The sequence below is a fragment of the Lontra canadensis genome, unplaced genomic scaffold, assembly GCF_010015895.1.
Source record: "Lontra canadensis isolate GAN:19392208 unplaced genomic scaffold, GSC_riverotter_1.0 scaffold2, whole genome shotgun sequence".
Lineage (NCBI taxonomy): Eukaryota > Metazoa > Chordata > Mammalia > Carnivora > Mustelidae > Lontra > Lontra canadensis.
In genome coordinates, this window is record NW_022630996.1 from 50,527,753 (window position 1) to 50,544,203 (window position 16,451).

At 38.0% G+C, this 16,451-nt stretch overlaps 1 protein-coding gene across 2 annotated transcripts in view; it reads left to right on the plus strand.

Moving 5' to 3' along the window:
• Positions 1-16,451, plus strand: part of CRPPA (CDP-L-ribitol pyrophosphorylase A) — a 289,217-nt gene that overhangs the window by 16,057 nt on the left and 256,709 nt on the right. For both annotated transcript variants that reach the window (XM_032873929.1, XM_032873920.1), the window contains exon 2: positions 3,013-3,289. In XM_032873929.1, the coding sequence (XP_032729820.1) occupies positions 3,059-3,289 (231 nt within the window). In that variant the 5' untranslated portion in view covers positions 3,013-3,058. The remainder of the gene's footprint in view (positions 1-3,012; positions 3,290-16,451) is intronic.

Genomic DNA, 16,451 nt, shown 5'->3' on the forward strand with positions numbered 1-16,451 from the left:
GAAGAGCAACCCACACTGAGTCTTTTTCCCTAATTCTTTCTGTTGCCTGCCCATAATAATCCATATGCGACTCTGGTATTCTGTGACTATTACTGCATTGTCTTAGTTTACTTGTGATTGCAATTCCCCACAGTGTCTAACAAAACATGAGTAACCCTGGCCTTAGAGCAGCCTAATGTTCTAGAAATGAAGGTAAGGATTCAAATGACTCAAAATGCAACCACATCACATAGGGAAATTTAAACTCATTACTGAGTTTTTGGAGCTAACCAGGTTACTGAAGAACTTCTTGCATTTTCATAACCCTTGAGACAATACTGTGTTGTCAGATTTACACTCTTTCTGGTAGATAAGACTGACCATGGTCATTTACCAACAGATTAGTGTTTATTTGGTACTAGGTGAAAAGCAATGGGCAAAACAGATGTTGTCCCTGCCACCATGGAATCTACCTTCTGGAAGACAGAATGTCTTCTTTTGATGAAGAATGGTAAAACTATTTAAAGTACTGAGCATCATGCCTATATCATATAATTATTTCCCATTTAAGCGATAGTAGAGGAGGAGGACTTACAGGAAGTTCAAACTTGACTAAGACTCAAACCATAGTAAATGGTTAATCTAGGTTAGCTATTTAATATTCTGTCATAATTGATTTGTTTTGCCAATCTTACTAGGTTATTATCTCTAATTTATCTCTTAAATGCTATCTACAAGCTCAATTTGGTAGTCAGGCTGTAATCAGCAGCAGCTTCCTTCTATCTGGTCTACTTGCATCCTTTCTCTCTACTAAATCTCTTCTCTACCTTGCAGCAAAAGTAAAATTGAGGCTCCTAAATTCATTTACTATTGCTGCTGTTAAAAGAAAAAAGCAGTCCATGAACTGAGTGGCTTAAAGCAACGTGTATTACCTTGCACTTCTGTTAAGTCAGAAGAGTCAAAAGTTTGAAATAGGTTTCACTGGGCCAAAACTTAAAGGTGTTGGCAGTGCTGCGTTCATTCTGGAAACTCTAGGGACAATCCATTTACTTGCCATTTTCTAGTTTCTGGGGGTCATTCACATGAACTTGTGGTGGTCCTCTATCACATTGAGCAGTGCTTCTGTTAATTCCTCTCCTCTTTTGACTCTTCTGCCTCTTGTTCATGTGTAAGGACTCCTGTGATTATGTTAGACCTACTCAGGTAGTCCAGAATGATTCTTCCATCTCAAGGTCCTTAACTTAATCACTTCCATGAAGTTCCTTCTCTGTGTAGGGTTATACCTTCACAGGTTTGGGGAATTAGGAGGTGGTCCTCTTTAAGGGGGCCTTTCTGTCCTAAAACAATGCCTAGAACATTTGGGTGGGTGAGTATTTCTTTCTTTCTTTCTTTTTCTTTCTTTCTTTCTTTCTTTTTTTTTTTTTTTTTAAGGTGTAAATGTCCTTTCCTGCATAAAGGTTTTCTGTGGTTTTCTATTATAACATTAAAACCCGTAACATGGTCTATGATGTCCCCATGGCCTAGCCCAGTCTTGCTCTTGCCTGGACCTCCAGCCTCTTCATAGGCTTTCCCCCTTGCTTAAAGGATGTGACTCCAGTGGTTTCCTGGCCCTCAGGATGTTGCCATGGCCTTTGCTTCCCCCAGCCTTTTGTACCCCTTTGTATTTCCCCTGCCACCACTCACCATCTGGATCCTACAGCAAATTCAGCTTCCTTAGGGAGTATCATCCTGGCCTTCCCTGTGCTGGTCAAAAAGTTCATTTGCTTGCAATCCTGGAGCCTGGCTTTCTTCATAGCACTTGATCACAGCTTGTATTTGTTCTTTGGTGTTTTTGATCTGTAAACTCTGCAAAGGCAGTGTTTATTTTCATTGTGTACTCAGTGCTGATCATTGATTCAGTGTGCAGTAAGTACTTATTAAAGAAATGGACTTAAAATGAAAAGGCAGTGTGCCTATAAAGTAGCTCTTAGTGTGTTCATCTCTGTACTATTGTTGTAGCCACAGGCACAGTGGGGTTTAGGATTATGGAAAGGGTTGATTGAATAACTGAAGATTGGAGTTTAATAATTGAGTAAATCAACCGAATGTTCATATAAACAAAGTTAATTTCACTAAGTAATTTTCAGACCCTTCCATTTCGTAAAAATGTGCATAAGACTTGAACTATCTAGCATGAACGTGTAGCATGTCATAGTCTAAGAGTTCTTCCAAAGATGTTTTTGAGTTCTATTAAATTTTAAAGTGACCTTCATTCAGAGTTGATAGCATGGGTCAGAGGCAGTTTGCCTGATTTGGGCCTGTTGGCGGTGGAACATAAGAGTTTAATGACATTAAGCTCTGTTAGCACTGGTGTTCAAGAGAAGTCAGCCAAGATGTAACACAGTTGCCACTCAATACTGTGGACTGTGAGAGCAATAGGTCAGGAAGTCTTTAGGAAAATGTTGTACAATAGAAGAATGGCTCAATACTTTGTATGACTCAATAGGTTAATTCTTTAATTTTATATTATATTACGAAGTTTATTATTTTGAGTCCCACTTGTATTTATACAGTCCTAGTTGCCCTATTTAAGCTATAATGTTTTACCTTTACCTATGTAGGCAGTTTGTGTTAGATAAGTGTTCCAGTTTTTTTGAATAATTTTATGAACTTAGAGACAGACTTTTGAGATTGTTCCTATTCTATTGAACAAATAATTTGGAAAGAATCAATTTAAAGGCCTATTACTGTATTCTTTTTTCTTGATGTACTGATAGTCTAATTCAAACTTAATTACTGAGGAATCTGTATGTGTTGTATGATATCTATATAGACGTAATGTTTTATAGTCCATAGTGAAATTATATCTGTTATGTAGAGTATGAAATATTGATCAGCTTCTTTACTAGACCTGTAAAATGCATCAGACTGATTTACTTTAGTGTTCAGTTTTCCATATCCCTAAGAAGTTACAGTAGTACTTATTCACTTTGTTACTAGCTTAACTTGTATAAGGCCCAGTTTATGTTAAATGTATGCACATTTTTCTTTTAGGGTATGTTGGATAAAAGACATTGTTGTGGCAGTAACTGGAGGGAACATGGAAGCGATGAAAGGTATCATTCAAAAGTACAAGCATCAGCGCATCTCTCTGGTTGAAGCTGGAGTAACCCGCCACAGGTCAATTTTCAATGGGCTAAGAGCACTGGCAGAGGACCAGCCCAACTCTAAACTCTCTAAGCCAGAAGTTGTGATAATCCATGACGCTGTGAGACCATTTGTCGAGGAAGATGTCCTTCTCAAAGTTGTCACAGCTGCTAAGGAACATGGGGTAAGTGGTTAAACTTCTGAAAAAGGATAAAAGAGACAAATACTGTAGGAAGTGTTAACTTGTTGGATTTTGATGAAATCATATTTAGATGTCCATTTGTTTAAAACAGGCATGTTGACTTAAAGACATAATGCAAAATTTTTTAGGAAGCTTGGCGTATTCTGAGACTGTACTAGAACTTATATTTTCTTATAGTCCCTCATCGTAACATGAGCTTTTTTACTACATGAAGACTTGTAGTAATTTCTTCAGAGTATAGTTGTGAATGTACACTGAAGGAATGAGAAGCATTGTTTACTTACCTGGAAATACCTAAGAAAACTCTCAAGTCTAAGATGCACATAATAATAAAAAATCTGACTCATCACACCCGAATTGTGTTTTGAGTTTTCGCAAGTGGTTTACTTTCCAGCACAGATAGCCAGACAAGATTTTCACACCCTTTAAAGTAAAATGTTTTAGGATGACACAGAATTCTGTGTTCAAATTCACCAGAACATAGGATAGCCAAAGCCATATTATAATCTTTAGAACATCTTTGTTTTGTTCTTATATTACTAGATAAAATCCTAAAAATAAGTTAATAGGTTTATAGTCTAAATTGGAGACAGAATGAGAGTTGCTGTACCCATTTGGTACAGCATGATAACAACAGGCTGTGGAGTGGGACATGTGTAGGCCCAGTTCTCAGGCTTTCTAATTAGTGGTATATGAGCACCTTGCGCAACCTCTTCGAGCCCCTTTGCCTTGTAAAAATACAGATGCTAATCCTTGCGGTTTTTTTAGGTGTTGGAAATTAGGTGTTAACTACTCAGTAGAGTGCTAAGTACTTAAAAATGAAAAGGTATTAAGATGAATTACAACATCTAGGATTGTAGACAAATGGAAGGAGTCCTCTAAGCCTTCTTTGCCATGTGGGTGGTGAGTTAAAAATTACCCATCTGGAAAAGATAGTGTGCGATTTCTCTTTAGTTTCCTATATGCAACTGCAGTCTCTTCCTCAGGGAATTGTTGCTAATGTAATCTCCTCTCCCTACAACATGAATTCCTTTTACACCTGTATAAGAATTCTGTAAATCAACGAAAACCTTTTTCTTCAATGCAACTTAAAAAAGATACATGGAGTGTATCTTGATGGAGTGAAACTTGAGATAGAGGTTATGTTAGGTGATGTCAAAACTGGATCGGGGCTCCTTCCTGTTCTGCAGGCCCCTCAGCCATGCTAGAGGCCATGTGATCAGCTAGAAGTGCCCAGAGAAGGAATGAAGAAGCACAGGATTTAGAACTTTGAGGAATTAGAATCCTGACAAATTTCTTAAGCTCCTAGGGAGCACTAGATAGTTGGGGCAGATAATTAAAAATTTATAGTACCTGGTAAGTATAATTAGATGTCTTTGCCTTTATTACCTTTTGGGAAACTTTCATGCTCACTATAGAAATTACACATTTGGAATTTTTGGTCAGTTACTCTTTTTGAGATCTTATTTCTAAGCTTGTCAGTAAAGTGACAGTTTTGGTAGTAGGTCTGAAACGGAAGAGGACTCTCCTCCTGCTGCAGTTATAAGCCAAGATACCCAGTGTAAGTGGTGACTTAATGAGACATTAACATGTACAGCAGTTACTGACTTTTTTGGTTGTAGATTTGTGGGTATTTTTTTACTATATTTATAATTAACATTGATCAGAATAACTTATGTACTATGTATATGATTAAAACTTACATGATATTTTCGTGAACTCACTGAAAATTTAAGAAGCTAGTTTTAAATGGAATCTTCACAATTTATTTTGGAGCTTTAGAAACCTGGTGTCTGCTAGAAATAATATCTTGTTTTGATGGTGTTAGGGAATAAATTTCAAGAAAGTAGCGAGTGAGTTTCATACAGATACGTGAAATCCTTAACATGCTCATGGTGTTAATGAAGGAACCAGGCACATGTTAGAATCGGAGAAGCACACCTTTTTGTGAAGCAATACTAAAATGAACTCACATAGACAAAACTGTATTTTTTTTTCCCCCATGTGAGGGGTGTCAAACCTCCACTGGGCAGAGTTTATTTGCATTTTTATATGCAAGAATGATTTTGCATTGCTGTCAGTTACCTATAACTTGCAAGGTTGTAAAAGAGCTCAAAGGCAATGGAAGGTTACATTCAACTAATCCAGAAGGGTTGTCTCTAAACAATACATAGTTTTTTACTGAAGATACTCAGTATCTCTTGGTTATCCTAAGTTATAAAGGTTAGGCTAGTGACCTAACAACCTTATACCCAGGTATTACTTCATGCCAACACTTTCACACTGTTTTAATTTCTAATCGTAAAAACTAAGTGGAGTTGAGACTTGGCACTCGTAGTTGAAGTTTTGTGTTGGAAAGGAATGACACCTTCTTAGCCTATAGGCATTAAATTGCCCAAGACTGGTCTGAATTGGATACCATCCAAAGGCAAGAAAATGGTGAAGACTTCGCTTAGTCAGAGACACTAAACCACTTGTTTTCCATGGCTTCTTTTGAACTAATTCTCCTTTGTTCCCTTAAATTGTGTTGCATAGATTCTTAATGGATTCTCTTTTGTTCTCTTAGCTCTCAACTTTGAGGCTGTACCCAAAGGTCAGACAGCCCCTAGAGGGCATACATGTTAAAGGGAATTGTGAAAATTTAACTTTTTCGTTTAAAATACATTTTCAAATTGGAGATAGATTACCTCAGAATACTAAAATGTCCCAAATTAAGGCTGATAATTGAGTTATCTGCATACAGGAACTCAGAACTGTCACCAGAACTCAGGTTATCTTACCTCCATAAGCTTCATTTCAGGGTTCCATGGAGGGGAGAAGACTTTAATACAGCTAGCAGGTAAATCCTTTCAGGGTTATTTCTGCCTTTCATGTGATCACTTGCTGGGGTATAAATTTCGAAGTTTATATGTATTTTCTCTTTCCCAGTACTTTGAAAATATATCATTGTGTCCTTGCTTTAATTTTGCTTGTGAGAAGTCTGTTGACCAGTATACTAGTGTCCCATTACCAGTCTTATTGTGTCCCTTGAAAGTTACCTGCCTTTTCTGTCAGGCAGAATTTATTGTTATTTATTTTATTCAAGTTTTTGTTTAAATTCCAGTTAACGTACAGTGGAATATTAATTTCAGGTGTAGAATTTAGTGATTCATCACTTCCATACGACACCTGGTGTTTATCATAACAAGCGCCCTCCTTAATCCTCATCACCCACTTACTCCCCCAACCCTCCTCCAGTAACCCTAAGTTTATTCTCTATAGTTAAGAGGCTTTCCTGGTTTGTCTCTTTTCTCCCCCCAGTATGTTCACCTGTTTGTTTCTAAAATTACACATACGAGTGAAATCATAGGGTATTTGTCTTTGTCTGATTGACTTACTTCACTCTGTATAATACTATCTAGCTTGATCCATGCCCTAGCCAATAGGAAGATTTCATTTTTTTTTTTTTTTTTTTTTTTTTTTTTGGCTGAGTTATACTCCATTGCACATATATACCACATCTCCTTGATCCATTCATCAGAAGATGGATGTTTGGGCTCTCTCCATAGTTTGGCTATTGATAATGCTGCTATAAACATCAGGATGCATGTTTCCCTTTGAACCTGTATTTTTGTATTCTTTGCGTAAATAACTTGTAGTATGAGTGCTGAATCCTAGGGTAATTCTATTTTAAACTTTTTCAGGAACCTCCATACTGCTTTTTTAGAGGGTACTAGTCTAAGAGGTATCCACATTTCTCTGCATCCTTGCCAATACCTGTTGTTTCCTCTGTTGTTAATTTTAGCCATCCTCGCAAGTGTGAGATGATATTTCCTTATAGATTTGATTTGAATTTCCCTGATGATGAGTGATGTCAAGCATCTTTCATGTGTCTGTTAGCCATCTGTATGTCTTCTTTGGACAATATCTGTCCAAACTCTTTATCTCGCCTTCTATTATGAATGATAGCTTTGCTGGATATAGTATTCTTGGCTGCGGATTTTTCCCTTTTAGCACCTTGAAGGTGCCATGCCACTGTCTTCTGGCTTGCCAGGTTTCTGTGTGGAGATCTGTGGCTAGCCTTATGGGTCTTCCTTGGTAAGTTAAGAACGTATTTTGATGATTTGCGATTTTTTTCTTTTTTACTCCATTTTGCAAATTTACAGTATTTCCTGATATGGCATGTTTTTATTGATTTTTTAATAAGAATTTTCTGTGTCTCCTGGATTGGGATCTCTGTTTTCTCTCCTGATCAGGGAAGTTTTCAGCTATTTCTTCAAATAAGCCTTCTGCCTCCTTTTCCCTGTCTTCTTCCACTGGGACTCCTATGCTATGAACCTTACTATGTTTGATGGAGTTACTGAATTCCCTAAGTCTACTCTTGTGATCCATAATTCTTCTCTCTTTCATTCAACATTGTCTATAACTTTTATCTTCTATATCACTTACTCATTTCTCTGCTTCTTCCATCCTTGTGGTCATTACATCCATTTGGTTTTGAATTTCAGTACTTCTGTTTTAATTTCTGCCTGATTGTTTCTTAGCTCCTTTCTTCTCTGTTGTAAGGTTCTCCCTGATGTCTTCCATGTTTTTCTCAAGCCTAGAGAGTATCCTTATTATGGTTACTTTAAATTCCCCACCAGTCATATTACTTGTATCTGTTTTGATTAGATTTCTGGCCACTACCTTTTCTTGTTCTTCCTTTTGGAATGAATTCTTCCATCTTAGCATTTTTATAGGTCTCTGTTATCTTGTGTGTGTTAGAAAAGCCTGTTATGTTGCTACTCCTGAGAGTAATGTCTTTATGAAGAAGAGATCATATAGTTTCTAGGGCCTGGTGCTTCAGGGAGTGTCTCTGGTATGTATTTGATGCTCTGTGCTCTGCTGCTGAGTTTTGGCTGCTCTGACCCTCAGGTCAGTCATCTGCAGAGGCTCTCCTGGCCTGTAGTGGGCAGTGTTAGAACCGTGGCTAGAGTGTGGCAAGTTTAAACTAAATGTGCTCTGGTCTGCTTATTAAATAGACCTGATACTACTTCCACTGACACTGAAACCTTGTAGAACTCTATGGTTGGATGATGTGATATGCACGGATGGAGAGGTGGGCTGTGTTAGTCGTCTGGGGGGAGGGTCTCACCACGCTGGGATGGACACAGGTTTTACCTAGAAGGGCAGTCGCACCAGAGCCCAGGGGCATGGAATTTGCACAAAGCAGGCTAAACAGCCAGTGTCTGGGCTGGCTGTCCTCAGTAGGTGTCTCTGCATCTATGCAGAGGGGTAGAGGAGGGAAATGGTGCCCACTGACTCCTTTGTCCCTAGAGAGACGTTTTTGGAAACTCTACCTCTCACAGATGCTAGAAGAGCAAACACTTTTCTTCCTTTGTGCCTTAGGTGATCCTCAAATCATGCAGTATTCCCCAGGGTTGTCTCCAGCAGCAGAGCAGTGCCCTGGGGCTCTATTCCAGCCTGACTTCTAAAAAAGTCAACTTTGAATCCCCGCTGGTTGTAAAAACTCCACAGACAATCAGCCTGTCTAGTTTTTCCAGCCAGTGGCTTTTGGGAAATATTCTCCTCCTGCATTCCTCTCTGCAATCTTGTCTCTCTCTCTTTGAGCTCCCTCTGTGACCAGGGCTCCCTCACCTCTACAGTACTTACGAAGCGTTTCTTCCCAAATGACATCTCCACACTGTGTGCTTTCCTCCGTGTAGCCTCTTCTCTGACTCTAGTTGTGCAGTTGTTCTGTCAGTAATCAGGTCGATTTCTTGGGCATTCAGAACGATTTGGTAAGTATCTAGTTATGTTAGAGGGATGAGGAAAGTCTAGGGTCCTCCCAACCCATTGCTGTCTTAGCTGTGGAGTGTCTGTCAGGTGGATTTTAAAGTCCCTTATTTTTCTCAGATAATGTGCACTCCCTCTAATATGTGACTAGATAAGAATTTGTTTGTTTCTTGCTTTGGATTTATTCAGGAGTTTTGATTTATATCTTACCATTTCTAGAAACCTCTGTACCATTATCCTATAAATATTGACCTTGCCCCATTGCTCACCCTACAGCTTTATCTTTTACTTCTACATCACTGTATGTATGGTAAACCTTACCCTGTCCTCTTACCACCTGTGTGTGTGTGTGTGTGTGTGTGTGTGTGTGTGTGTATGTGTGTGTGTGTGTGTGTGGTTTCTTCTGGAGAACTTCAGTTTTCATTTTTTCAGCCCTAATGTAATCTCTTGTTGAAGTAGTCTTCAATTAAAAATTCAATTTCTAGAAGTTTGACTCAGTCCTTTTCAAATGTTATTGGCCTCTTTTTTCTTAGGATTATGTATTCTGTTTTTCAGTGTTTAAAGATGAATATTTAATACATTATAGCTAATGTAATTTTTTGTAGTTTTTCACTTCATTTGTTCACTTGTGATTTGTTTTGTCCTCTGTTGAGTAAACTGTGTTGTAGGCCCAGGTTTGGCAAGACAATGTAAGTAGGAGTCCTTTGGGCATGGGATGAGGATGTGTTTCTGGAACAGATTTGTGTTGGTCCTGCTGGGGATCCCAAGGGCTTTACCATTTAGGGATCTCTTTATGTTAATTTTTGGCTTGAGGTTTTATCCATCTTATGGTAATGTTAAGCCGAAATGTGAACTCACATCAAATTAAGGTATCAGGGAGATTCCCCTCCCTGTCAGAATCCCAGCCAGGACAGCAGAGAATTCTGCGCAGTGTTACCACACTGGATACTTGTACTTTGGGTGGTTTACCTTTTAAATGGTTACATGCATCTTTGAGGACCACAGTTCTAACTGACCAAGCATGGGCTCAAAATGTCAGTCCTCATTCCTTCTCATTTGTTTAAACTAAAGCCTCTTACTAACCTAAAGCATCTCTGCTATTTTCCTTGGATTCTGGCTCTGATGTTAGTCCTAGGGAGTTATCCAGTGAATCCTCATTCTGAAAAACTTTGTTAAAAAAAAAAAAAAAAAAACCTTTAAAAGTCACACTGGGGAAAAAAGCTGTTAGTAACATTTCTCCTGAACTACTTAAATAGCAAGATGTTTTGCAAGATAATTTGTCAGCCATTCTGCTGAAAGTACAAGAGTTTTACTAAGTATAAATTACTTGTATATTTCTGAATAATTAAAAGTCCAGAGGTGAAAAAGCAGTAACAAGGACATTGTTTTAAGAGAGATGTTGGCAGGGGTGCCTGGGTGGCTCAGTGGGTTAAAGCCTCTGCCTTCGGCTCAGGTCATGATCTCAGGTTCCTGGGATCAAGCCCTGCATTGGGCTCTCTGCTTAGCAGGGAGCCTGCTTCCCTTCCTCTCTCTCTGCCTGCCTCTCTGCCTACTTGTGATCTCTGTCTGTCAAATAAATAAATAAATAAATCTTAAAAAAAAAAAAAAAGATCTTGGCAAAGGTAAAATAAGTTGGAACACAGAAATGTGAGAGAATCATGTTAGAACTTCTAAGCTAGCTATCATATTCGAAGAACTGCCCGGAATAACATGAATATGAAAATGACAGTGTATCAAGGAAGCAACCTCCTCGAGATGTGCTCCTGAGGGAAGACACTTCCTTAATTACTTGCATGAATTTAAACCCTCTGTTTTTGTATCTCTAATCATGTTTCATCTTCTCCTCCCTAATCAACTTCTGACAATAACAGTCACATTTATTGCTCCTGCTTTTGCACCTTCAGTTTACTCCTCTGTGCACAGCAATCTGGTGTTTTTCTTCTCTGACTGCTCTGTCCAAACTCACCTGTGGCTTTTCAATTCCCAAATTAGATATGCATTTTTAGTCTGTTGTAAAATAAGGAACTTGACTGGCTTTTATACTTGGTTCCTTGAAGGGAAAATGGAAATAACTGGGATTTTCTGAGTATTAGGATGGTCGTTTTTTTTTTATGAGCCCCATAGCACTCCCCTGAGCTTATGCTAATGAGATCACTCAGGATGGAGCCCAGTCACCAGAAATACTAATGGTTTCTAATTACCAATGGTGATTGGAGATTTGAGGCTTTGAATCAGCCCTACCTCTGGGAGAGAGGAATCGGGCTGGAGACTGAATTCAACCACATGGTCAGTGATTCAGTTACTCACACTGCCAAAATGATATCCCAGTAAAAATCTTGGATGCTGAATGAAGCTCAGGGGGGCTACCTGGTTGAACAGTTGTGTGCTGACAACATAGCACTTGCTTATTCGATGAGGAGAGGGCACCCAGGAAGCTATGTTGTGCACTCTCCCAAACCCTGCCCTGTGTCTCTCTTCATTTATCTGCTCTGATAAAATATCCTTGGTCATAAATGTGTAATCTGAAGTAATTACAATAAAAATGCAGTCCTAATCATTTTCTCGAGTTCCAGGAGTTTTGATGAACCTCAGTGGGGGCTGTGAGGACCTCCTGGACTTGGAGCCAGTGGGTCAGGCAGGAGTGTATGTGGTGTGAGAATCCCACTTGTGTCTGGTGTCTACAGTAATAGCAGTCTGGTTGTGAACTGTGGGGGTTGTGGCTAATAGTAGAAATGAATCGTATTATAATACACCAGTGTATACAGAGTGGCTTCATTAATTTTGACAGTTTTAACCAGATCTTCCTTCTGCAACTTTCTCTACCTTGTTTTCTGTGACTGTAGTCTTTACTACTTTTTTCTTGACTGCTTTTTTCAGATCCATCTTCCATAAACATTCCCTTTAACTTGTATTATAACTTAACAAAGTACTTCTGAGCAATGAAAATCATGCTCACATTACTTAATTGAAAAAATGACATACGGTAAAATTTGCTTTGGGGAAGGTACATAGTCTGAGTGTTTATATCTGTATAGAGGATTGTAATCACAATAGAACTTTCTCACACTACAAAGAATTGCTTCCTGGTGCTGCTTGGTACTCAGACCCTTGCTCTGTTACTAATCCCTGTCAACTACTGATACTGATGTGTTCTCTGTCCCTGTGTTTTTCTCTCTTCCAGACTACTGTATGAAAAGAATGCTACAGCATATAACTTTGTGAGATGATTATTCTACTTGGTAACCATTTTAACTACTACTTGACATGTTCTTTCCAAAATCTCTCATGCTACACCTTCTCTGCTATAATTCCAGACCTTGTATGTTCAACTTCCAACTGAACAGAACCACTTAAATTTGCTTTTTTCAGCATGTCTGAGATCATGTGTAGGTCTGAATTCATTAATTCTCCCTGATCTCTTTCCTTGAATTAGCTTCTGGATACAAGGGGGGAACCATTGATTTCCTGTCTTTCCCCTCACCCCTAAGAGGAAATAACCTAAGACTTGAAGTTTACAAAGATCGCTGACTCCCTGGTTTAATATGTGGAGTACAGGAGGAGATTGAGGGAGCTACAATTAGTTTGGGATCTGCAGTATTGATCGAGCTGAATGATGAAGGTCTGTTTCAGCCAGTTGAAACAGAGAAGTACTGGATTGGCTGGACCTGATGGGACAATGTGAGTCATAAGGTAATAAGACATGTGTATTTTTGTATGATTCAGTTTCTCTTTGCCATTCACTGCCAGTAGACCTGATTTTCTTTTCTTCTAAAATTCTTGTGCTCCTGACCTCCCTGCGTCCTCCCAAGGTTTTGTGAAATTAGTTCAGACACTGAATTGCTTGTCAAAACTCGGCAGACCTACTTACTGATGGCTATAGTACTTAAAGAGTTTCTTTTTTAATTGTTTTTTTAAGATTTTATTAGTGAGTGAGCTCACAGGAGCAAGGGGGAGGGGCAGAAGGAGAGGGAGAAGCAGAGTGCATTCTGAGCAGGGAACCCCAATGCTGATCCCAGGACCCTGAGATCATAACCTGAGCCCAAGACAGATAGTTAACTGACTGAACCACCCAGGTGCCCCTAATTAAAGAGTTTCAACTGCTTGTGAGCTAATCAGCGCTTGACCAAGGTGCATCTTACTGCTTACCTCATGAAAGAGTCTCCTATGCTTTATATTGGATGGTTTTTCCAGTATTTAAGGCAAAAGGGATTTTTATAAACTTGGAAACCTTATTATTATTATTTTTTTTCTATACCTGAATATGGAAGTGGCACAGTATTTCTCAACTTTGGCACAACTGACATTTTGGGTAAGATACTCTCTGGGGGGCTATACCATGTCCTGTAGGATGGTTAACAACATTAGTTTTTAGTTAGAAAATCTGAGTCCTTTTCTGAAGAGAAACAGCGTAATTTAATAACCAGAAACTCTGACATGGGGGGGGTGTGAGTGTGTAGGCAATCTGTGTTTTACAGCAGAGCTATACTTAGTAATGATTAAAGAACACTTCAGAAGTAAAAGTTAATATGTGTACATCAGGAACAAGATACTCATTGATTACCCAGTATTAGAAATTTATGGAAAGTATTTTGGGCTTATTTTAAAAGAGCTGAAAAATGACTTGACAGATGATGATATTTTCCAAACAAAGTATCATAAGTAGAATTGACCTTGGCTAACAGTAACTTGTGCTGGCTTTCTACTGGTTAGTTTTGAACATGATCAAATGTGTTGAAGCTCAGAATTCAGTATTAGGTGGGTGTCAGGTAATACATGCTCCTGGGCCATTGGATTCTGTATCTTACTGGAGGGAAAGAAATGTTGGTATTAAGTACTACACCTAAAGAAGCCATTTAATTTGTGAAAAAGCAGTGAGTTCTGATTATCTAGTAGAAAAGTTGAGACTTTCACAAAAGCTGAAGTGCCCAGGGCACATGGTGAATTACTCCCTGACTACTATGGAATGAGGTAAAACTTGATCTGTTCTTGATGTTGAAAAGGCTACTGCATGAGAAGGGTTTCTTTTTTTTTTTTTTTCTTTTTAAAAACTACTACTCCTGTATATTCCATGTATTACTCTCAAAGTTGGAAGGAGCGCAGATCAAGGAACCATGGTATATCTAGGGCTTAAAATGCAGTAAAGCTTATTAAACATTCAGAACATTCAAGAAGAACACTTGAGATCATTTTAGATATAAGTTAAATGGTACTACTTTGATTTTCATGAATTAAAGTTGAGTATATCAAATGAGGGTCTTATTTTTGCTGCATATCCATTTTTAGGGGCACTTGCAGTGATGGAACAATTTGGACAGATTCTTATAACATGCTTGCATTTCTGTATTGAATATATTATTTTTTATGGAAGGAGATTGGAGGTAATCTGTTATCAAAATATGAAATAGTCAAAATCTCAAAATGGCCAATGATTACCTTTCGAGATGGGATTGTGTAAACATTTATTAAGTAGTCTTGGAATAAAGACAACTCAGCTAAATGAAATTGTAATTATATAGTCAAGATTTCTATAGTGCATTGTCACAATTAGCTTGAATAGAGATATGTGAGTAGGAATGCATGTCAGTACCTGCTCTGTGTATGGATAATTATTGTTTAAATATGCTTTTAAAAGTAAACAAGAGGTGGGGTTCATTTTTCCACATTGTTTGATTTGTATCTATGATGATATCCCTGCATTAACATGTGGAAATACTTGGATAGATTAGCTTGAGAGGCAGGTAATCAGTGTGGTGCTGAGCTGTTAAGCTTCCATTCAGGGCTTATTAGGCTAATTCCAAATGAGACAGTGTGTTATTGGACAACTTCAGAATTATGCTTCATATAACAAACTATCCAGATGGCTCTATTGTAGAAGCAGCTAAATGACTCTGTCCATACTTGTGTCTTAATTTTGAATCTTTAAATTTAAGAAAAGATCAATATAACTGATTATTTATGTCTGAATAAAAGTCTCTTTCTATGGAAATAGCTATGGAGTACATGCCTGGCAATTTTAGCATCTTTCTTCTCCATTTGTTTAAACCAGATAGCTGAGTGAGTGGTAACTGGAAGAAAAACAGGGTCAGCCAAAGAGTGTTTTTTTGTTTTGTTTTGTTTTGACATATGACCCTTTTCATGGGCATTTTATTGAGCAAGCGAGTAGTGACTTTGTATTTTAAGTGGTCTTCCTATTGTGTTCCTTGATATGACATCTCTAGGCTTCCATTAAACCAGAACCTTACTAAGTCTGGAATATTACATCCGAAATGTGGATGGTTTTTTTCTCTTGAGAAGTTTTTAGTAGTCAAAATGAGAGCCCATAAATCCCCTTTTAAAATTTCCTAACAGTGTAACATGAAAAGTGCTTTGGACACCTCTAGACCTACCACCTGAACATTATAGTCACTTTAAAACTATATACCGCCTTGGGGTGCCTGGGTGGCTCAGTGGGTAAAGCCTCTACCTTGGGCTCAGGTCATGATCTCGGGGTCCTGGATAGAACCCTCATCGGGCTCTCTGCTCTGCAGGGAGCCTGCTTTCCTCTCTGTCTCCGCCTACCTCTCTGCCTACTTGGGATCCCTGTCTCTGTGTCAAATAAATAAATACAATCTTTAAAAAAAAAACCCCCAAAAAACTATATCCCTGCCTTGATCTTACTAATTTTCCCCATATGTATAAACATCCTGAAATTTGTTTTTATTCTTTTTTTTTTTATCTTGTTGCATGTATCCCTAAAGGACATACTAGGTTTTTATGCTTTTTAATATCCCACTATAAAGTATAAAGGATAAAGGTCTGTATGCTTTTCAATTTCCCGCTATAAAGTATAAAGTAAAAAAGTGTATCATTTAACTTCTGTTTTGCTTTTATTTTGACAGCACTTTTGCAAAAAAATACATTTAGGGAAATTATTCATATGAATCTTTGCAGCTATCATGTGTTTATGATCACTGCTTTATATCACCATTCATCTATTTGTAGTTGGTGAACATGTTTAATTTTTGCCAGTGTAAGCATTGTTAGAATGAACATTATTATTGTCCTAAGTACATGAACAAGGATTTCACTAGCGTCAAGATAAAATGCATTTTACCATTTTGATCAGATGATGCTAAATTACTTTCTGAACATGTACAAATTCCCCTCGATAGAGTATAACAAGAGTTTGAGTTAAAGCCATATCCTTACCAATTGATTCTGTTAGACTGACTTTTTCCTAATCCAGTTAGTAGAAAATGCTTTCTCTCTGTAGTTTAATTTAGTCTTCTGTTAATATCTTGGGTAATTTTTCCAGTACTTAAAGATTTATATGTTCTCATTGATTTGCCCGTGAGAGTCTTTTGCCCCTATTTCTGTGTTGTTTTTTTTTTTTTTAAATTTAAATTTTAGA